Source organism: Ixodes scapularis, unplaced genomic scaffold (genome assembly GCF_016920785.2).
Source record: "Ixodes scapularis isolate PalLabHiFi unplaced genomic scaffold, ASM1692078v2 PGA_scaffold6__148_contigs__length_123643588, whole genome shotgun sequence".
In the NCBI taxonomy this organism is placed as follows: Eukaryota; Metazoa; Arthropoda; class Arachnida; order Ixodida; family Ixodidae; genus Ixodes; species Ixodes scapularis.
The window spans coordinates 80,175,759-80,199,364 of NW_024609881.1; the positions used below are offsets into that span (position 1 = coordinate 80,175,759).

Below are 23,606 nucleotides of genomic sequence, written 5' to 3' on the forward strand. Positions count from 1 at the left end.
GCCATGTTTGTTTTTCTTTTTTCGGTTTTGGCTCTGATACGGAATCAGCCAAAAATCAGAATCTTCCCAAAGCTTGCTCCGTCTCGAAGGTTCGACGTCATAGCGAAGTCGAGCGGCCATTGGCAGCGTCCGCGTTTCTCCTTTGGGTGATTGACAGGCCTCGGTGAGGTTTCAGCAAAAAATTGCTTCAGAAGCGAGGAACACGCGCCACTTTCTTCGGAGGCGCGCCACGTTTTCGGTCGCGTTCATCTATTTCCCGAAACGTAGTTCCGCGACCCAAGGTTCGCCAACAAGATGCATCGTGTGAAGAGACCTTTAGATAGAGTATCATAATGCAAACCCCAAGACAAATAGAACTAAAATAAGGGACAACACGCTTTATTTGTCTTTGTCTCAGGGTGTTTAGATTACGACGTTTCCTAACCAGCTCGCCTGCACTTTGGCTCTTTAGAGCATAATGTGTGTATAAAAAAAAGAAGTCCATACCTTAGAACAGCAAAAATATCTTGGTCCACTTGCTGCGGACCGCGTCTTTCCTTCTTTCCCCATAGCACCCCCTCACCTCACTTCTTTCCCCATAGCACCCGGAAGTCAATCAGAACAGCCACCTCATTCATCACCATCAACCTGTCTCTTAACCCTTTCAGGTTCGTTTTCGCGTTACCCCAGCGTTATCATTTCTTCGTTGATGTTTTGTGTTTTGTTTTTTTTTTACTCGCTTCTTTTTGCTTTGCCTTTATCGCGCGGTGTTTGGGTGCTCGGTCGGCCAGTAATTGCTTACACTCCTAGCAGTCTGTCTTCGGCGGCCAACCATGGACGCTCGTCAATCAGTTGGCAACCATGGGAAACGCGATTGCGACGGGCACTTTGGCCGTGGGGGGGCGTCTTTGTATGAGACAGCTTCCTTTGTGCAAACCTCCGTGCGTGTGAAAGTGTGCGTGCGAGTATCTGTGATTGTTATATGTAATGCCTGCAATGCAGTTATTACCCGTATTCTTCTTGCGTTTAAACTTTAATGTATGTTTGTTGTTTACTTGAAAACAGAAATCGGACCTGCGCTTCTGCTTTTTTTCGCAGCAGTAAAGTAATTGCGTTGTGTGTATGTTTCGACAGCCGGTAGTTAGTCATGCCTCCATGGGCGTCTGGTGTCTCAGCTGTAGATAATGAATATAGTCAGTGCAGCAGAACCCCTGGCTTGGGGTCTTTAGCGTGATCCACGCAGTAGTGATACACAACCGCGGTACGATACTCCTCCAGATTGAAACCGGCCGGGGTGTGGACTGAACCCCGGAACCCTGGGTCCTGCAGCGCGAGCTTTCGCTCCACGGGCTTCGACCTGTGGTGCGTCAACACCAGTCGGCCACCGATCCCCCAGCAGTCTCTATCGAAATACGACAGTATTTCGATGTAGTCTGCTGGAGGATCGGCAGGAAATACAAATTGTAGGAACATTTGTTCCTACACTTTGTGTTCGTACAGACTCAGCAAATTCGTGATTCACCAAACTTTACTTTCCCTTAAAAAAAAAATATATATATATATAAATATCTGTGAAGGCTAAACGTGTCAACACGTCTCAAGCTTTGAATGTTAATAATTATTCTCTCATGGAGTACGCCAGAAATCTTAAACTGTCCAACAATAAATTATTCTTCCATGACTTGCCATCTATCCTACCAACTAACCCAAGGAAGTTCTGGAACTTAGTATCACCAAAAAGTAACAAACCTATCATCCATTTCAGAAACGACAACGGCGTCCCCGTCCTGGAAAGCCACTGCCCTGAAACACTTAACGACTACTTTTCCTCTATTTTTACCGTAGAACGTTTAGTTACTGTCCCTACTTATGCCGAAAAGCCTTATGAGCAAATGCCTACAAGCCGCTTAAATTCAGCCGGTATTGTAAACCTAATCGAAAAATTAAAACTGTCATCGCCGTCGGGTCCTGACAACGTCAATTCCGAAATTCTAAAGAGCACCGGCATTATTCCTAGCGGATTTCTGTTACTCATATTTAACGAATCGCAATTCGAAAGCCGCCTTTCATCAGACTGGAAAGTTAGCAATGTTGTGCTAGTTTTCATACAAGTAACTCGCACTTCTGTTTCTAACTATCATCCGATATCTTAACATCATCTCATCTAAACTACTTGAGCACATACATTGCTCTGACCATAATGGGTCACCTAACAATAAACATATTCTTCCTCAAAACATCAGTATGGCTTTTAAAAAGGAACTTTCCTGTGAGACGCAGCTCTGGGACTGTATGACCCACACAATAATTTCGAGTGTCGTACTCAAACTGACGCCATTTGTCTTGATCTCTGTAAAGCATTTGGCTGCGTGCCTCACCAACGTCTTCTTACGAAGCTGTCATCTCTTTACCTTGACTCCCCAATGTTTGGATGAATACGTGACTTTCTTCTCGTGTTCAATTCACAGTCATCAAGGATCACGAATCAACCCTAACAAATGTATCATCCGGTGTTCCTCAAGGATCCGTTCTGGGGCCTCTTTTTTTTTAAATATTTATAAATGACCTTCCCTCCACCATTTCTTCTAAAATACGTCTATTTGCAGATCAAACCAGCTTCAAAATTGCCTTCTAAAAAATAACCAATGGTTGGCATCAACCAACAGTGGTTGATTGTAACATTGTTTACATGTTAACAACATCCATCCATGGTTTACATCAACCAACAGTGGTTGGTGTCGTTAAACAAGTATAAATGTAAACTAATCTCCTTCACTGGGAAAAAATCTGTCCTATCATATCAGTATGTCATCGACCCCGACCAGATCGAAACCGTTTCTACATATAAATATCTTGGTTCAAAACTAACATCAGACCTCTCATGTAACGACAACATTGAAGCCATTTATGCTGAATCATGTGGGTCGCCTGTCAATTCCCGATCAGGCCTAGTTCTACTCGCTCCGAGGAAGTCACACAAAGAGCGCTATCATAGAAACACTTTATAAATACTCAAATTGTGCCGTCGATGCTGTGGAAGGCCACGGTTGCCCTGGGGTCCGGGTCTTGCCTGGGCTCGTTCAGCACCGCCTCTTTCGTTCGTCACGGCCCTTCGAACTCTGTCCACGCGCACCTCCCACGAGCGTCCCTTTTTCCTCTTCCTCGCCGCTCACGGGGCCGTCCATCCACGTTCAGCGTGGCTCGTTGTCTCCCACACTCCCCTCCCCTCAAGCCTCAAACTCCGGGGGGGTCCGGAGTATCCGGAGTCCCTGGACCGAGTCACTGGACTCCAAGATGAACTCCTGGTGGGGGAGCTTGATGAGCTCTCGCTCCCGCAACAGGTCCGGGGTCAGGTAGCTGTACGTCTGCTGGATGGCCAGGTAGGTGGTCTCGGCAAAGTTGCCCAGCGTGGCCGTCGAGACGCGGGCCGAGGTGTAGCAGACCTCGATGCCCGCCATGTGCAGCAGCTTCTTGGGCACTTGCAGGGCACGGTGTGGCGCTTTCCACTCTTGTTTCCCCAATAGCCGTTACGGACGGGGATGACGCACAGCTAGGCCAGGATGATGGCTTGAAGGATGGCCGTGGCCACCTCTTTGGAGCACTTGGCAGGACTGGCACCTCTTTGGAGCTCTTGGAGCACTGGCCGTTGAAGTCCCCAATGGCCGCAAAGGCCTTGAGGCGGGTGCGCTGGCCGGCACGCGTCTGCTTCTGCACCGTCATAATCTTCAGCACCTCGTCCTTCAGCGTGTCCCTGGGACTCTCCGGTCCTCCGCGTCTCCGCCGCCCTGCCTTCGTTGACGTGGTCGACGTCGGGATTGCTCACCCCGTCTCTGCCAACCAGGTTGACCACCCTGACGGTTGGTCCGTCTTGCTCCTTGCTAACCGGGTTGACCACCCTGTTGGTTGGTCTGGCCGTTCCCCCTTCCAACGGGGTTGACCACCCTGTCGGCTTGTCTGGCCATTCTCTTGCCGAACGGGTTGGCCACCCGGTGCGTTGGTCTGACTGGTCTTCTGCCGGAAGGGTTGACCACCCTGGGAGTTGGGCCAGCTGGCTCCGCCGGTATCCCGGGAAGTGGAAGGTCGCCTTCCCGGATGGCGCCGCCCATTCTGGTTCCTCCGGGGGGCATTTCTGGACAGAACAAGCTCTATTAACATCTTGCAAAGATTAGATCAAGTTCTAGGCCGCAGATTATAGCGCCGCGCAGAGCACCTGTCGGATCTCTCACCGACGGGTTCGCGCATTGTTCGGCTACCGCGCTTAGGCCGCGTTGCCGGTCGCGCGCGAGAGTCACGCGGAACGGAGGATTCCTCGTTTTGTTCTCGTTCATCGTCATCCCGATCACGAAGATGGTACTTTTTTAGGTCTGTGATGTGGACCGGGCCAGACTCCTCGCTCGCATTTTCCTGAGCGAGCCTGTAGGTAAGACGTGACAGTCGTGCCTTTACCACGTATGGCCCTTCCCACTTCGGAGCAAGTGAGGCTGCGAATCCGCTCGCTGCGTTGCTCAAAGGATGGGTTCTCCTGAGGACCAAGTCACCCACCTTGTACTCCAGGTGACGATGAGTCTTATCGTACTGGGTCGCCTGTTCGATCCTTGCTGCAACGAGGTTCTCTCTGGCGTCGTGCAACGCATTCGAAAGGCGAACTTTCAACTCCGCCGCGTATTTAGAGAGTGGGCGTTCTGTCGAACCTTGGTTATTTCGTAACCCGTTCTCCAGCGGAGACGATAGCTCCTTACCCAAGTTTAGAAGCGCAGGCGTTAACCCAGTAGATCTGTTCACGGTCGTCCGGATTGCAAAACCCATCTCGACAATGTGTTCGTCCCAGTCCCTGTGTCTCTCCGTTAGTGTGATCAGCATGCTCTTCAAGTTTCGGTTCACTCTCTCAGTGATATTAGCCTGAGGATGGTATGGTGTCGTCCTTTTGTGCTTTATGTTTAGCGCCAAGCAGGAGTCAGTGAACACTCTGCTGGTAAAATAGCTAGCATTATCGCTGATGAGACACGTGGGTGTACCGAAGCGCATGAAAGTTTCCAACAACTTCTCCCAGATGCGCTCCGAGACCAGCTTCCTCAGCGGGTGTAACTCCACCCATTTCGAGAAATGATCGGTTATTACCAATAAATACTGGTTCCCACGGGGACTTTTTGGAAGTGGGCCGATGATGTCGCAAGCAACCATCTCCCACGGGTAGTGACTCACTACAGGCTGCATCAGGCCTGGGGGCTTTCCCCCTCGCGGCTTCGCTTTCTGGCAGGCTGGGCAGCTACGGGCGTATCGGAGTGTGTCCTGTCTCATCCCCGGCCAGGTCGCGACGCGACATAACTTTTGAAAAGTCTTGCTGCCGCTGCCATGACCAGCCAAAGCCGAGTCGTGGAAGTATCCGATAAACCGCCTCCGTAGCCTCCTAGGAATCACCACCCTGAACGGAGAGTCGTTCCCCTCCTCGTCGTCGATTGTTGGAATGTAGCGGAGCAATAAGCCGTCTTGACCCAGCAGGTATGAATCAATATGTTCGTTAAATTGACCGCCAGCGTTCCCGGTGTTGCTTGCTATTTCCGCAATCTTCCCCAACACCCGCTGACAAAAACCATCTGCCTTTTGGGCCTCGACAAGCTCTTCCTTGCTCACCACTTCACCCCAAGCCACGATCCTCTGTTCCCTCGTGCGGCCTCCTAACACTGCGACGAGCTCCTGTTGCATCGATCCCTTCCCGCTGTCTCGCTTATGAGCGGCCACGCGGGAAGCTCGTCTCTCGCAATCCCCAGGTTGCGTCTCCTCCTTCCAACCACTATCATGGGGCGCCCGAGAAAGTGCGTCTGCAACCTTGTTGGTGGAGCCCTTTCGGTACTCGACAGTATAGGAGTATCGCTGCAAAGTGAGTGCCCACCGAGCTAACCTCCCCGCCGGCTCTTTCAACCTTTGAATCCAGGTGAGAGCGGCGTGGTCTGTCTGAATGACGAAGGTGGTCCCGTCTAAATACAGGTCGAATTTCTTTAGAGCAAACATGACGGCCAGCCCCTCCTTCTCCGTCACGCTGTAATTGCGTTCTGGCGGTGTAAGGGTTCGGCTGGCGAATGCCACCGGGCGCAGCTGTCCGTCATGTTCTTGCAATAACACCGCACCGACCCCGTAGTCGCTCGCGTCGGTCTGTACCACGAACGGACGGTTAAGGTCTGGCAGGCACAGGCTGGCCGTGGCTGCTATCGCCTTCGTGAGGGAAGAGAAAGCTACCTCTTGTTCTCCGCCCCAGGCCCATCTTGAACCTTTGTGGAGCAGCAGGTTCAGTGGCCGTGTGAGTCCAGCGCACCCTGGAATGAACTGCCGATAAAAACCGACCATTCCAAGGAACCTTTGAAGGCTCTTCGCGTCGCGCGGTGGTGGGTAATCAAGAATGGCCCTCAACTTATCCTCGTTCGGCCTCAAGGTACCGTCATCTACGACGAAACCCAAGAGGTTGACCCTTGAGGCTGCGAGCTGGACCTTTTTTGGATTAATCGTTAATCCCCCTATTGGAAAAACCAGCATGAAAATCAAACTGGTCAAGCTGGTAATTAAGGTGGTCAAGCTGGTAATCAAGGTGGTCAAACTGGTCAATGTGGTAATTAAACTGGTTTAGCTGGCAATCAAGCTGGTTTAAGCTGGGCAAGCTGGAATTTAAGCTGGTCAGTCTGGTCTAAGTAAAAACCAGCATGGTCTCACTCGAATCTGGTTTTAGATTCAATCTGGTGTAGCTGGGAGCCAGTCTGGTCTTAACTGGTCAAACTGGTTTTCCATGGAGCCAATGTGGTCAAGCTGGGAGACGAGCTGGTCATGCTGGGAGACAAGCTGGTGAATCTGGTCGAAATAATAATCGTGGTGGTCAAGCTGGTCATGCTGGGAGCGCGCACGCCAAGGTCGGCTAGAGATAGCCGAACTGGCATTGCTGGGAGCGCGCGCGACAAGGTCGGCTGCTGGAACGAGGCCACGTCCTGTTCTTTGTCCTCTCGTTTTTGGTAGACCACCGGGCGCGTCAGGCGCGCTGCAAGCTACCTTTGTGTGCGAGAAAAGAGAGAGAGAGAGAGAGAGTGGTAGAAACGGAGAATTGAAGACGCGTTTGGATAGCTTGGGCAGAGGGCAGATCGAAGGGACGGCTGTGTGCGCGTTGTTTGGAGACTAGTTGAACGACGGTGCAAGCGAAGCGGGTTTTGAGAAGACAGCGAGCGGCAGTCCGTTCAGTGCGGGAAGATGTCAGACGTCCCGACTGCGGCGTCGCTTCGTGTCTTCGAACGTGTGTGTGCCCAAGAATGACGGCGGTGCCGAGGAGTATCGCCAATGCCATCCAAGCCACACGGATTTCCTCGCCTCTGCCGACCACGCAAGTTGCCGCTTCGCCCCCATCGCTGGCGGGACCCAGGTTCGCTTCTCTCGTCCGTGTAGTATTTTCGTCTGCTATTGCCTGTTTTTGGCCTGTGTCTAGTATTTTTTTCGTGTTGAGAGATAAGCAATCTGGTTTTATTAACATTGTAGACAATTTGCACCGAGAATCTGTGCGTCGGTTAGTACTGTGTCAGCGCCGAGGATGTGTAGCATTTGAGTTCATGTGAGGCTGCCGCAAGTACGAAAATAATAAATTGGATGCCGAGTTGGCTTTTCTGACGAGCTTGGCTTTTTTATTCTGTGTATTAATTTAAACAGGTTAAACTGGTTGGGAAGTTCACCAGCATGACCAGTTTAACAGCATGACCAGCATGCCAAACTGGGCATGCTGGGGCAATAACCCAGCTTGAAGCTGGGACCAGATCAACCATCATGACCAGTATGACCAGATCAACCAGCATGACCAGCATGCCAAGCTGGGCATGCTGGGGCAATAACCCAGCTTGAAGCTGGGACCAGCTTAAGCTGGTTTTTTCAATAGGGCCCGCTTTGCTCATTCTGCTTAAGATAATCTCAAGGTGTGCTAGGTGCTCCTCGAATGACCTTGAAAATACGACGACATCATCCATGTATGCCATGGCAAAGTTGAACTTCGCGTCCCCCAGCACGATGTCCATAAGCCGTTGGAAACTCGATGGCGAGTTAGACAATCCAAACGGAAGGCGGATAAACTCAAACAGACCCCTGTGACAGGTGAACGCCGTCTTCTGGACATCGTGTGGTGCTACCTGGATCTGCAAAAAACCTCTGCTACAATCCAAGGTAGTGAAAACCCTCGCGCTACCCAACGAGTACATGATGGACTCAATAGATGGGAAGGGATATGAATCCCTTCGTGTCATCTCGTTAAGTCGGCGGTAGTCAACGCAGAGACGAGCGGTACCGTCTTTTTTTGGCGCTAAGACTACCGGAAAAGCCCAGGGGCTCTGTGACGGCCTCACGGCCCCTGTGTCTATCATCTCATCGAGAGCCTTATCTAGGAGAGCTCGCTTGTGCGCACTCAGCGGTCTGGGATTACAACCCCATGGTCTAGCATCTCCTGTGTCGATTCTGTGTTGTAAAATGTTTGTAAGTCCTGGCCTCTCGGTAAACATAGCTGCGTGTCGATGCAAGGCGTCTGCTAACCTACGCCGTTGTTCTGCCGGCCCGTTGTAAGAAGCGACAATCGCTTCAACGTTTCCCGATACGACTCGCGCAGCTAATGTTTGCTCCTCTCGTGATCCGACGAGTGAGCTTTCTGTGTCCTGACCGAAACTCGGTGGGACGGCAAAGGGGATAAGGGGAGTCAACGGATTATAGTGGTACCCGTTATTCTTCAAGTCTATGATAATCCCCTCCCGGCAGACGAAGTCCTGTCCTAAGATCACAGGGATTTGCATGCCTGCCAGATAGAGAAAACGCTGCCTCCTTCGACTGCCGTCGAGGCTAAGGTGAAGGCGTATAGCGCTTTGTGCCCTAGCCGATCCTGCTGCTAAACGCAGCGTGGTGGAAACTTCCCGCACGTGAAGTGCTCGTCGGCGACAGTCTTCGTAGACTCTGTCGCCGATCAGGGAAAGAGTCGAGCCGGTGTCAATTAGTGCGTAGTAACTGTTACCACCGATCTCGACGCGCACGTACGGCCCCTTCTCAGATGTCAAATCCTGAGTTCGACATGCCGACGGGGCAAACACCGACCTGTCGCTGACCGCAACTCCAGCCCCGTTGGCAGACTGATGAGGGGCCTCGGCAGCGGCCGGCAACCGCGAGTCGGGAAGTCCAATGAGTGGCGCCGGCCTCTCCCGTTTCCCTGAGAACCATGGGGGGGAGCTGCCGTCCATGTGCACTGACGCTTGATATGCCCAAGCTGATTGCATTTATAGCACCTGACCTGTCTCCTGCCATTGTGTGCTGAGCGTCCGCCGCTACCATCACGCGAAGCAGTGTCGCGCCGGGGGTCATTGTAGTTCCCGCGACCCTCGTAATGATTCGCGACTCCGCGGTGGTCGGCTGCGCCGCCTCCCCTAGGGGGATGCGCCCTGGAAGAGCCCGCGTTAGCTGCTCTGCGCCTCTGTTCAAAAGCGAAGGGATCTAAGGCGCGGGGCACAGCAGTTGCGCCACTCCTATGTCCTGTAACGGCCACGTACGGCGTACGTGAGTCGTCGCAAGCTCCCGCGCCTCGTCCTGTCCAGGCGCAACCCGGCTCCAGAGATTCCTCTGCGCGTGGAGGGGGGCGATACGTCAACTCGGCGAGCAAGCTCGCCTGAACGATGCGCGCCTCTCTGGCAAGTGCTTCCAGATCAGCGAAATCACGTCCGCGCAAGTAGGGTTTAAATCTAGGGTGACACTGGCGGATCGCCCTAGCTACCCTCTTCCGCGTCTGACGCTGTAGGGTCGGCTCTGGAGTAGAGCTCCTGGAGAGCGCGGACGTATTCTACGAGGCTCTCGTCCGGATGCTGAGTACGGCTGGCTAGCTCATCTCTGATCCGCATCTCATAGTCGGGAGGCAGAAATTCCTCTCTGAATCGTGTCCGGAAATCTGCCATCGAAAGGAACGGCCTCTGCATTCGCCTCCAACGCGCTGCGTCATCCGTCAACGCGATTGGGACGATCTGTATCAGGGCCGTTTCATCCGACGCGCCCAACGCGGCAATGTACGCGTCTAGGTCCTGCAAGAAATCGTGAACCGATGCTGCGTCGGAGTAGCCCGAATAGGTCGGCGTCGGCACGCTCAACCGCGGGCGAGGCACGGGCGTAGGCGCGGGATTCACCACCCCTGGGGCCAAACCCATCTGTCTAGAAAACGTCGCGAACATCGCCGTCATGGCGTGCATTAGTTCGCTGACGTCTCCCGTGTTCACCGCCGGAATTGGGGGTTTTAGCGCTGCCGCAACGCTCGCTTCCCCACTCGTGCCTTCTCCCACGTCTGAGTCAATATCCGCCACTGACTGGGTTGAGGCCTCGGGATGGACGGCCTTATTCCGTAACCTGGACATGGCGGCAGAACGTTAAACACTGATGTCCAGCGGAGTAACAAAAAAATTCAAATGGGGAAACAAAACAAATCTAAACTTAGAAATCGCGATTCGTGGGACTCCCCGGGAGCGAAAAAAAACAACGGCAGACTGATCGGGCCCCACGTTGGAAGCGCCAGTTATGTGGGTCGCCTGTCAATTCCCGATCAGGCCTAGTTCTACTCGCTCCGAGGAAGTCACACAAAGAGCGCTATCATAGAAACACTTTATAAATACTCAAATTGTGCCGTCGATGCTGTGGAAGGCCACGGTTGCCCTGGGGTCCGGGTCTTGCCTGGGCTCGTTCAGCACCGCCTCTTTCGTTCGTCACGGCCCTTCGAACTCTGTCCACGCGCACCTCCCACGAGCGTCCCTTTTTCCTCTTCCTCGCCGCTCACGGGGCCGTCCATCCACGTTCAGCGTGGCTCGTTGTCTCCCACAATCATCAAGAACTCTAGGATTCATTCGACGTAACCTTCGCAGTGCTCCTCCACTTGTCCGCAAGATGGCGTATGATGTATTCGTGAAACCTAAATTAGAATATGCAACTTCCATCTGGAGTCTCCATCAAGCCTACCTCATCAATCATCTGGAGGCAGCCTAGAACCAGACCGCTCGTTTCATCTTGTCGACATACGATTTTTCAGCCTGTATATCCGCCTTAAAAAGTCAACTGATTCTGTCTTCTCTGCAGCTCCGCAGGCAGCTCCCTGGACTGTGTCTTCTCCACGAAGTCTACTATCATTGTCCCGGTCTCAAAAATTCTTTGTTATCTCCTCCTGACAGAACATCGTCCCGTCTTAAGAACTGCTGCGCAATTAAACGTATATCCGGTTGTATAAGCCCATTTAATCAGTTTTTTCTCCCTCAAGCAATCTGCGACTGGAACAGCCTGCCATCTTCCATCGTTACCATCGTAGACCCCGAAGTTTCTCTCTCGAGCTCACGGGTTCATCTTTCTTGTTATCAGTATTCGTTTTCATTTTATATTTAACTGAGTTTATCCTGAATGCATTCAATTAGCCTGCGTTTTTGTGTCTTGATTTGAAGAGCGGCACACTGTTGCCTATACGGGTGGCTATCATCTAGAATAGTGGTACGGTTCGGGTGTGCGACGCGTAAGTGATTCTAGTCTTGTGAAATACGAGCTATATACAGACAACCACTTCGTACTTCCACGTCAGGAAGGTGTAGGATCAAGCATCTTCACTGTAAAGCTGATTATCCGGGAGCTTGGATTTTCACACCACGCTACCACCATCCCTGGAAGTTGCAAATTGATTGTGCTGTATCAAGGCTATGTTCCGCTGATTAAATTGCGACGAACCTAATACCGGACAACAAAATATCGATGTCGACGACATACAATAGCCGTCGCTTGACAGGTCTCCCCACGTGATACGCATGGCTGAGCATCGCGCATGGCTAAGCGTCGCGGGCTCAACATCTCGTGGTCCTATAGGTTCGATTCTCTTTGGGGAACATTCGCAATTTTGTCCTTTCCTTTCAGTTTAGTCGCTTATCACCCTTCCGCGCATGTGCAGGAGCATGAGCATGTACACAGGATAGTTTTCCGGGGGAAGCTCACCAAAAGAAATCTATTGCATTTAGGAATCACGTTTGCTGAAGACGGTTCCAGACAGGGGAAAATCGTTGCGAGTTGGCCACTCCTCTGGACGACTCCTATCCGGAGCACTACGAAGTTGTGACGTCACGAGCGAATATTTGGAAGAGGCAAAGGAAATATACGCGGTAACGCAACGCCTGGGCAGTGTTCGAAATCTGTCGTGCCACGTGAAAACGCAGACTAAGCAACGCTGGACGCGCGGGGGGGGGGGGGGGGGGGGGGGATGATTTGAACGCCAAGGTACAAGCACCACGCCCTGCAGCAGCCTTGTACGCTACTCGTTGCAAGTAATGAGATTTCTTATAATCGATTACTGTTTTGGGTAATTTTGTAATCGTTTGATTACATTTACTGGTAAGTAAATTTAATTTATTTACCGGTTTATTATAGTTAATTTCGCATAGGTAGCGCGTTCATTTCATTTCGCAAGTTCTGCAAAAACTTTGGTTCAATTGCACGTTGGTGCAACTGAAGCTGAGACACCAGACGCCCCCTGAGGCAGACTAACTTCCGGCTGCATAAACATACACACAACAATTTCCTTTGCTTCGGCCCAGTTACACGCATTTCCGGGGTTTCCTGACAGAGGGCGCAAGTGTTCTACTCTGTTCTCTCGTTGTAAGAGATTACAAGGAAAACCCAACGCACTTCAGCTCAAACGCAAATGTGTAAATCAGTCTTTAAAAAAAAATAATAATAAGATCGGAAAAAAGCAAGTAATTTTTTTAAAATTTCCGCAAACATTTCTTCATATACTTTTTTTTTTCTTTTTCGAACGCCCAGCGGCTTTGACGTGATCTGGTAGAAGTACGTAGTGCCGCGGTTTCAACGCGCCTCACGGCGTTTATGTCGAGCGCTATTTATTCTCTTCTATCGGGTATTTGAGAATGCACGCGCCGGGAGATCAATCACTGTCAAGCACCCATACCACTTAGAGAGACGGAGCGAGCGGGCATTTGAATCCATCGAGGTATCAATCATGCAGTCTCGAACCTCAGGTTGGACGTTTTGCATTCGACACTTGGATACGTATAAATGCATGACCGTCTGCTATTTCTATTTATCGCAGTGTGTAACGTGTGTCTTGTAATTTTTCTTTCTTTAGTTCAGCTTTCTTTTATTCCGTTTGATAGTTGCTCTCTCGGCTCTGCGTCTCTGTGTGCGTTTGTGTATGTATGTGTGTTTGTATATGTGTAGTTCTGTGTGTATGTTTGAAATTTCCACGTCTAAACGTCAAGAAAGCACGTGATATAATCACGTCACGTGGCACTGTGTTTTACTCGACGTCAATCGCCATCTTGTTGTTAACGTGAGTGAGTGCGAAAATGGTGTTATTTATTGGAGAAAACAAAGGCGGCGATGAAACTTGCAAGCTTTTGTGCACTCTTGATTTGAGGGTGTCATACGCGAACCTTCGTAATACTCGCTTTCAGCACGCGCCAGACAACTCATTACAACAAAATGGTGGACGAAATTACGTCAGCCAAAAACGCCCTATAACATATAGTGTGATTGTGCGGAGCCTGTGTGCAGCAGTGTGCAGTTACCACCATCCCTACAAAACGGAAAAGAAAATCAGATGATAGATGTGTGCCTCTTTTTGATTAATCTGTCAGTTATTAGAGACGCCTTTCGATATACTGCCCTCTGTGGACAGCTGTAGAGTCCCAGCACAATGGCGGCCGAAAACCACAACGTCACGGCCTTTTACGCGTTTGGTTGGATTAGCAGGCAAAACACACCCACAAAAGAAAAAGGTGACGAGCGCAGTGACGTTGCACTTTTGACGCTATTTGATTGGTTTGTCGGCTCCTAGCGTTGGCCGAGCTCCGACGTTCGCCATCTCGTAGAATAACTCGCACGTTCCACGATGTCAGTAGTTCCGCTATTGTGCTGTGGTTTCGACCTTATAATAATCGGCACGTGATTTTCGTGAGGTGTCTATAAAGATCTTTCCCACGTACACCTTTTCCGGGCTCATTATCACCCGAAGCAAGAAATGCCGCGTCACCGCGCTGTCCACCTATGCTCAGAGTCTGATACTCCGCAGAACTACTGCGCGCCGAACGCTGTCCGGCGGCTCGGTAGACGAAGATGGCAGCGGGCAGAAGACGGTTCTGAAATGGTCTATAGACCAGTCAGCAATTTGAGTTGCGCGTAAGCTTGGCTAGCTCGTCAGAACTAGTTGGAGATGAAAGGCGAGCCTTATATGTCACTGTTCTTATGCTTCGGCGACCTTATATACGTCAACGGCCGGCTCTGACGTCGCTCCGCTGCTGTGGCACTGATGTAGCCACTGCGCATGCCCAGACGACCAGCATGCAGACCTTTCCAGCGGCAGTCTCGAACGAAGCGATTTACAGCGCGCGTCCCTGGTTTTGAGAGGGTACGCCAGTGTTGCCCGACTGCGCTGGGCTCTATGTTTTCTCGTCACTGGGCTGTGGCAGCCTGCATAGGCGCACTTCCGGAAGCTGGTGGCGGCTGAATTGCCGCGTTTTATTTTTTTTGGGGGGGTTCTATGGCGAATAGGATTTCTCAAGGTTTTTAAGAACACATTGTACTACTTTTGGGAACAGAAACAACTGATGAATGCTGTTTTGGTGAGTCGGTCTGCGACAGAACAAATGCAGCTGAAGTTTTTTTTTTATGTTGATCGTTTTACGACATTATACACTGATCCGTGTTTATCTACAAAGGTTTTAATTGCCGAAAATACTTGACTACACGGGATATCCGAACTGCATGGGTATTCCTCGCTCACAACATGAAATTCAACGAATCTCATGAATCGAACAACATATATTGTACGTACCCCACGGTGTCGCATTATCCGAACATGATCTGAGAAGGGTCCCAAATAACGCAGCATATCCAATACACAGTCTCGACTATAGTCACTTTACGACGAACGGACGGAGTCCGGCTTGTTATAGTGCACATGTTGAAGAGAGCGGCTTTTAGCACAGCACCAAAGCAACTGAACGAACGTGTATATTCCGTCCCCACACCCCGGCCCGACCTTACCAGCTATTTTTGGCAAAGACCCTGAACATAGCCGGGAAGACTTTTCGGAGATTATCTCAACGGAAATAATCCTCGAAGAATGTCGAACGGCCCGCGTTGCGGGCTGCTTGACGTTCGCTCTCTTCGTTCGTTTTCTGCGGAAGCCGAGAAGGCTACGACCCCTGGTATTCCCTGGTTCTCACGGTGGAAGATAAAGGCCCGTTCACACTCTTGCAACCGAGTACGACCGAGAGAGACCAGACCGGTTTTTAAGCCTCTTACGACGTTTTAGGACCAGCTCCGCTGCAGCGCATCCGGTCCTAAGACGTCGCAAGAGGCTTAAAAACTGGTCTGGTCTCTCTCGGTCTAAAGGCTCGTTCACACTCTTGCAACCGAGTACGACCGAGAGAGACCAGACCGGTTTTTAAGCCTCTTGCGACGTTTTAGGACCAGCTCCGCTGCAGCGCATCCGGTCCTAAGACGTCGCAAGAGGCTTAAAAACTGGTCTGGTCTCTCTCGGTCTAAAGGCTCGTTCATACTCTTGTAACCGAGTACGGCCGAGAGAGACCAGACCGGTTTTTAAGTCTCTTGCGACGTTTTAGGACCAGCTCCGCTGCAGCGCATCCGGTCCTAAGACGTCGCAAGAGGCTTAAAAACTGGTCTGGTCTCTCTCGGTCTAAAGGCTCGTTCACACTCTTGCAACCGAGTACGACCGAGAGAGACCAGACCGGTTTTTAAGCCTCTTACGACGTTTTAGGACCAGCTCCGCTGCAGCGCATCCGGTCCTAAGACGTCGCAAGAGGCTTAAAAACTGGTCTGGTCTCTCTCGGTCTAAAGGCTCGTTCACACTCTTGCAACCGAGTACGAAAGAGAGAGACCAGACCGGTTTTTAAGCCTCTTGCGACGTTTTAGGACCAGCTCCGCTGCAGCGCATCCGGTCCTAAGACGTCGCAAGAGGCTTAAAAACTGGTCTCGTCTCTCTCGGTCTAAAGGCTCGTTCATACTCTTGCAACCGAGTACGACCGAGAGAGACCAGACCGGTATTTAAGTCTCTTGCGACGTTTTAGGACCAGCTCCGCTGCAGCGCATCCGGTTCTAAGAGGTCGCAAGAGGATTAAAAACTGGTCTGGTCTCTCTCGGTCTAAAGGCTCGTTCACACTCTTGCAACCGAGTACGACCGAGAGAGACCAGACCGGTTTTTAAGCCTCTTGCGACGTTTTAGGACCAGCTCCGCTGCAGCGCATCCGGTCCTAAGACGTCGCAAGAGGCTTAAAAACTGGTCTGGTCTCTCTCGGTCTAAAGGCTCGTTCACACTCTTGCAACCGAGTACGACCGAGAGAGACCAGACCGGTTTTTAAGTCTCTTGCGACGTTTTAGGACCAGCTCCGCTGCAGCGCATCCGGTCCTAAGACGTCGCAAGAGGCTTAAAAACTGGTCTGGTCTCTCTCGGTCTAAAGGCTCGTTCACACTCTTGCAACCGAGTACGACCGAGAGAGACCAGACCGGTTTTTAAGCCTCTTGCGACGTTTTAGGACCAGCTCCGCTGCAGCGCATCCGGTCCTAAGACGTCGCAAGAGGCTTAAAAACTGGTCTGGTCTCTCTCGGTCTAAAGGCTCGTTCACACTCTTGCAACCAAGTACGACCGAGAGAGACCAGACCGGTTTTTAAGTCTCTTGCGACGTTTTAGGACCAGCTCCGCTGCAGCGCATCCGGTCCTAAGACGTCGCAAGAGGCTTAAAAACTGATCTGGTCTCTCTCGGTCTAAAGGCTCGTTCACACTCTTGCAACCGAGTACGACCGAGAGAGACCAGACCGGTTTTTAAGCCTCTTACGACGTTTTAGGACCAGCTCCGCTGCAGCGCATCCGGTCCTAAGACGTCGCAAGAGGCTTAAAAACTGGTCTGGTCTCTCTCGGTCTAAAGGCTCGTTCACACTCTTGCAACCGAGTACGACCGAGAGAGACCAGACCGGTTTTTAAGCCTCTTGCGACGTTTTAGGACCAGCTCCGCTGCAGCGCATCCGGTCCTAAGACGTCGCAAGAGGCTTAAAAACTGGTCTGGTCTCTCTCGGTCTAAAGGCTCGTTCACACTCTTGCAACCGAGTACGACCGAGAGAGACCAGACCGGTTTTTAAGTCTCTTGCGACGTTTTAGGACCAGCTCCGCTGCAGCGCATCCGGTCCTAAGACGTCGCAAGAGGCTTAAAAACTGGTCTGGTCTCTCTCGGTCTAAAGGCTCGTTCACACTCTTGCAACCGAGTACGACCGAGAGAGACCAGACCGGTTTTTAAGCCTCTTACGACGTTTTAGGACCAGCTCCGCTGCAGCGCATCCGGTCCTAAGACGTCGCAAGAGGCTTAAAAACTGGTCTGGTCTCTCTCGGTCTAAAGGCTCGTTCACACTCTTGCAACCGAGTACGACCGAGAGAGACCAGACCGGTTTTTAAGCCTCTTGCGACGTTTTAGGACCAGCTCCGCTGCAGCGCATCCGGTCCTAAGACGTCGCAAGAGGCTTAAAAACTGGTCTGGTCTCTCTCGGGGTAAAGGCTCGTTCACACTCTTGCAACCGAGTACGACCGAGAGAGACCAGACCGGTTTTTAAGCCTCTTGCGACGTTTTAGGACCAGCTCCGCTGCAGCGCATCCGGTCCTAAGACGTCGCAAGAGGCTTAAAAACTGGTCTGGTCTCTCTCGGTCTAAAGGCTCGTTCACACTCTTGCAACCGAGTACGACCGAGAGAAACCAGACCGGTTTTTAAGGCTGCGGTACCACGGCGGCCATCTTGAACAAAACATTAGTTGAACCACCAGGGCGGCGTTGGCTGTCCGTATGAGCAAATGCTGCAAAACCTGCGCGCCAATTTCGAAACCCTTTTTCCCGTCGCTTGCGACCTTGAGTTTCCTTCTCCACTCTTACGCCCCTCCTTTCACGTGTTCACCCTCTGGCGCGTCGCGCCCACGTTCATTGTTGGGAGGACAATGTACCGGATAATCCCCAACTTGAGGCCCCCTGCCAAAATTGTCCGGCTGCCAAGTGATTTGAGCGAGATGGGGTTTTGAAGCGGTATGGAAAAGTGGGACCGTCAATTTTGAACTATGCCTTTTCGATACTGCATAAGTTGTGTACGGGGCTGGCCAAGGCACGGGCGCTAGGACGTAACTGTATAGCTTGTTTGCACATGACGTCAATTGGCCATTTTGTTGTTAGTTTGTTTTTTCAAACAAATTTACTACATTGAAGGATTACATCGTAACCGATTGAGATGATGTCAGCGGTCCTCTACGCATTTGAGGGGGCATGTCAATCCTTGGAATGCTCGAGTCTGTCACACCCAGACAGCTCACAACAACAAAATGGTGGACGAAATTACGTCAGTGAAAACACCCTATACAATGCTTGGGTTGCAGGAGCACTCGCGCGTAGAAATGGTAGGACGCGCTTTCTGAAATCACACGCCTACATTCCGCAGCGTTGCAATCCTACGAGTAAAACTGAGTACATCTTCGGACAGTGCGTGAGTTGATGCCGGCCGTACGAAAGACACACCTCGCGCTTCCTGTCACTACTGCCTCTGCTTGCACGCGCTGCCGATTGGCGGTCCTTTCTTTATTTTGTTTCGTCGCTCTTTTAAAAATACTGAAACTAATATTTTCTCAGACCCTGCTCATCGTACCTCTGCACTACAGTTGTGTAAACACGTTGTGATGTAATTTGAGATATGGGACGGAGTGTCTACATTCTTATTTCGTGTGTAATGCCGGCATAATATTCCTTTGCTGCCAGAGGGTCAAAATAATGGTAGGGTCGGCAGCAAAAACTATTTCAATGACCGAATTATGATCAAACACCAGTAAGAACATAAAAAAGAAATCACATGGGGACAATAAAAATATTGCTACAAGAGGATGGTGCGTGGGGCACAAACAATATTCGGAGTGACGTTGAGGGAACGCGACAAGCCAGATCTTTCCTGATGGCAGCCGTAAAAGTTGATCTGGTGCCTCGTTTTGATCGGCTTTGCACGGAAACTCGTAAACTACCGACTATCTTGTCAGTGGTGAACATAGTGAGCATGAACTGGATGATTTTTTTGTTGTTGTTTTTGTTTCTGTAGTTAAATGAGAGTATGGAAATATGAGACGTCCGCTGACGCTTGCGTCGGCTAACGGAACCTCAATCGCCGATCGCGGCCGATGTCATGGGCGTATACAAATACATCAAGTCGTCTGGGCGGGAGCAGTTGAAGCACCGCACTTTTTTGGCCGGTCAGTAGAGACTCCGCGAATTTTGACTCGATGCTACTCTGTGCGGAGGGAGCCGCTACTGAGCGCGACCAATCGGAAACCAAGGATGGCTGAAATTTCCTAATTGCCATGAGATTTGCAAATTCGTTCTTCCCGCCGTAGTAAATTCGTCCGAATCGCTATTCGATTTACTAATCGATTATTTGGATGAAAAGATATATTTCAAAATTCGTACGTGGCTCACCAAATGGCAATAAAATTGGTATAGGATTTCAAACCTATATAGTGTCGCCCTAATTTACAAACTTGTTTCACTTGAAATTAGAGTTCACGCGCAAGCGAGCTGGTGGAAGCCTATACTAAAAAGGCCAGAAACAAGAGAAACAAAAAATAAATAAATAAGAGCGGGATAAGCGCAACACAGTCTCAAATCACAGCTGAAAATGGTTACTTGGTAAGTGTAAATGTCCAGACATTGTATTAGTAAAATGTATATATATATATAAAAAGTCAAAAATGCGTACTGCCGGAGTTATTAATTCGATGTTTATTCCGACGTTTCGAGCGGGGACCGTTCTTCATTAGGTGATGAAGAGTGGTCCCCGCTCGAAACGTCGTAGTAAACTTCGAAGTAGTAACTCTGACAGTACGCATTTTTGCCTTTATATATATATATATATATATATATATATATATATATATATATATATATATATATATATATATATATATATATATATAGAGAGAGAGAGAGAGAGAGAGAGAGAGAGAGAGAGAGAGAGAGAGAGAGATAGGTAGATAGATATTTTTCACTATTTGCTGACGGCCGAAACTAACTATGCAACACAACAAGTAAAACCACAGAGCTGCCCCGCCTCATATCACCCTCAGTTGGAGCTCGACTGACACATTGCGCCGATCAAGCATCACCAACAGCTCAACGCCTAAACGCCACGGCGTTCACTATCTTTGTTTGGGTGATTCCACCCACTAATATAACAACTCATACAATGCGCCGTGATAAAGTGCTTTTTGTCTTTGTGTATGTGTTTTCGTGACATCTAACCTCTGTTTGCGCTCTGGCTAAGAATGAAACCATGTATACTAAAACATCGATAGTAGTCTCTATTTTTAGCGACGCTCGCACACGTCTTGCCTTTGACGCAGTGGCATTCTCATCTCCCATACACGGACATTTGGACAAAATAGGTTGGTCGGCCTTGACTCATTAGCTGCGGAACGTTTTGACCGTGACGTATGTATAATTCAAAGAAGCACCGACAGGCGGGTGCCCATTTGAAAACAAATCATGTTCGCGTAGAGATATTTAGCGGCTATAGTATAGTCCGTGGGTATTTATTTCTAGGCCAACTCGTCGGCGTCAGTCGGTACAGGCGCTGGAGGCGTGATGAAAATGCTGGCAGATGTCGGCTTGACGAGCCCCACACTCTCCCCTTACAGCAGATGGCAAATAAACCAACAACAATATTTGTCGACGGGCAATTGATTGAAGAGGCCAATCGGTAGTAGGATGACTCGACAAAGGGTAATTCATCAAAAATTCCAACTCGTTGACAATTGTTTGTGAGGCCATTCAGTTTCCACATTGCACTCATCTTCTGTATTAGAACACATACACATGTTAGACATTTTAATATAAGCAAGTTTCGGGCACAGGATATTTTTTTGAAAAGCTGTTTCACCGAATTTCGCATCTCCCGGTTTGTCGAATTTTGATATGAAATCATAATATAATTATTATACTTGTCACTTCTTCAATTAGAAATGGTTACAGATAATTATAAAATAAAAGTAGGCTTTCGCAAAAATTATGTTGATTATAGGCTATGCCAACGTAGCCGAACAGTAAAAAAAAATGTTATGAGGGTGTTTTTGTTAGGGTTCAAAAAAGACAAAGGCGATTCTTCAAATGAGCACTGGTCACACAGGCCGACTGGTAACATAATTAAAATAAAAGCACCGACTTCACAGAACAGGAAAAAACAATTTCACTAGACGTTTCTCCTCCATGAATAAACGCCTCCATGAATCATGAATAACCAACTCGCCCAAGCTGAAGTTCTGACCAGTTTCGCCTCCCTTGCGGGAGGTATCTTCAGTAGTCACACAACAATGCCTGTGTAAGCTTCGTGGAGAGGGCCGCGTTTTTTGTTACACACGGATGTGTGTGTCCCTGCGAACAAACCACGATTCTAGGATTTTCGGGACCCCCATCTGTCCTCCCTCGCCAAGGTCGTCGCGGCCGGGAAGTCAAAATAATGCCCTATTGTCCACACATAGTACACCAGTTCAGACTTCAGTCGGGTCGCGTGGGATGCGCACGTGACGTCACGCTTGTGTTTACAAAGCAAATGAAAAGTTCAACCTCAAGTCAACGCTATTTATCAAATATGTCCGTACTTCGTGGAGAGGGCCGCGGTTTTTCTTACACACGGATGTGTCTCTGAGAACAAACACGATTTTAGGAGATTTTCGGGACCCCCATCTTTGTCATAGGGTGACTCGTTTGTCGGACTGTTCGTCGCAGCGAGAGTACAGGGAAGGATATACCCTATATCGTGCAGAAGAGAAGAATATAAAAAAAAAAGAAAACGAAGCGAAAATTTCGATTTCCTTTCTTGTGGGCAGGGCATTGTAGGTGAACGTGGCTTCCTTTTTTGATTCGCCAAAGTAGCAACAAAGCGACATTTTACGATCGAGCGAGCACCGTCGGAAACACTGCCCAAAATAATTTTATAGGGAGTTTCACGGCTTTCCACTGCGACATAAGCACGTGGATAGAAAAACAAATATTGACAACAATAATTGTCGAATATTTTTGGCACGCTCACACCTGGTTTTTCTTCATAATTTGATGACTCATATGTTGATTTTGTTTGCGGAACCGTACTTCTGACCGGCAATTTTATTGCGTACGCGAAGCTTTTGCGTGCGATCCACTACAGTTAATTATTTTGGGGTGTCCAAGTTGAAGCGGTGCGTGTTATTTTTCGATCTCTGTCCGAATGATACAAAGTTTCACGTTTTCACCCTGTGAGTGAAGTGAGTTGGTCAGTGCTAGCATCGAAGGCTAACTTCGAACTCTAATTTGGAAATAATGTCTCTGTTGCCGCATCGCGGACAAAGATATATATGCCCTTATCACTGTAGCAAAATAACGTGGCAGGATTTGTGCTCTTGTTATGATCGTGTGCCATTGTAGTCGACGTCATCCCAGCACGGCGTATCGTTTTTGTATTCGGTTTCAGCCCTGCAAACCACACTTAGGAAAAAAATGAAAGTTTGCACCTTGTTTGTTCAATTTTTTGTTATACTGCAGAAACATATTGCGCCCCGTGTTTTTGAAGGCACGGTAGACGGTGGTGACGGTGAGGTGACCGACCCCCATGTCAGCCGGCGTCTCGCTCGACCTCCTCGGAGGACAGGTCGTTTTTACTGGTGACTGGTGCATACGTGGAGCAACTCCGCGCGCATTGCGTTCTTCATCTCAGAGAACGCAATACATGACTCAGCTCTATCTCGTCATCGCTCCAAAATGACAAGTGGAATTCGCAACTGTAGTCGGTGACAGGTCAAGAACGAAGTGGGAGCTCCTCCCACCCTGTTCCACTTCAGCGGAGCGAACGGGGGAGAGGAGGTCGCCCCCTCTCCAGCGTCCGCAAATGGCAAATATTAGTTTATTAGGCCACTAACTGTCAATTTACGCTCGTTCCTTTACGTCCGCCGCAGCCGATAATGTTATCCCCGGGAATACCAAAAGTATAATTTCTTTCAGCAAAAAAAAAAAAAAAACAAACAAAACAAAACAGAATAATAAAACGCCCGGTATATCACAGCTTTGACAACGCTTCACGTGTGTGAGGTTCGATGACCGACAGAGAACCACCGCTGGCCGTGCTCCCGAAGCGGGGAAGTGCAATTTATGGAGACCGATCATATTATCAGAAAGGTGCAGACTAGGGAGCCTTCATGTGCGCGAAGCGCACATGGAGACACTCTAATGCAGACAATCCAGGAAAAGTATTCTTGCAGCTATGAGGTTCCAGTTGTACTTACACATGCATTATCGTCAAATTTGACGGAGTTCCTTCCAACACTAAAGAGTTGTCAAGAGTGAAGATTATAAAGGAGAATATCAGCAGGAATCTATTGTCTGTTTACTGAAAACAAAACAAGCATCAGAAAAACGCATTTGGGCGGCCGGGGAGGCCAGAAGCACGGACTGCGCGCACCCAGCGTGGAACCAGCGAATGAGAGGGCACTCCTAGCAATCTGTTTTCAGAGCCACGGTATGCCGGCTGTCGGCCAAATGTCCACTTTAATTCTAT

General features: G+C 49.7%; 2 protein-coding genes across 3 annotated transcripts in view; one reads left to right on the forward strand and one right to left on the reverse strand.

The window, feature by feature from the left end:
• Positions 1–23,606, forward strand: part of LOC8050760 (class A basic helix-loop-helix protein 15) — a 294,675-nt gene that overhangs the window by 226,579 nt on the left and 44,490 nt on the right. The window lies entirely within an intron of this gene.
• LOC121833062 lies at positions 3,141–6,474 on the reverse strand. The gene is made up of 2 exons (XM_042286139.1): positions 6,214–6,474; positions 3,141–4,108 (listed from the first exon to the last, which is right to left on the reverse strand). Exons 1-2 carry the CDS (start codon positions 6,319–6,321, stop codon positions 3,530–3,532), a joined length of 687 nt encoding a protein of 228 aa, XP_042142073.1. The 5' UTR covers positions 6,322–6,474; the 3' UTR covers positions 3,141–3,529.

Coding starts and splice junctions, on each gene's coding strand:
- LOC121833062 (XM_042286139.1), bottom strand. CDS start 6,321: ATGGTCGGTTTTTATCGGCAGTTCATTCCAGGGTGCGCTGGACTCACA. Junction 4,109..6,213: donor CCTGGGGCGGAGAACAAGAG/GTAGCTTTCTCT, acceptor TGTTCTGTCCAG/AAATGCCCCCCGGAGGAACC.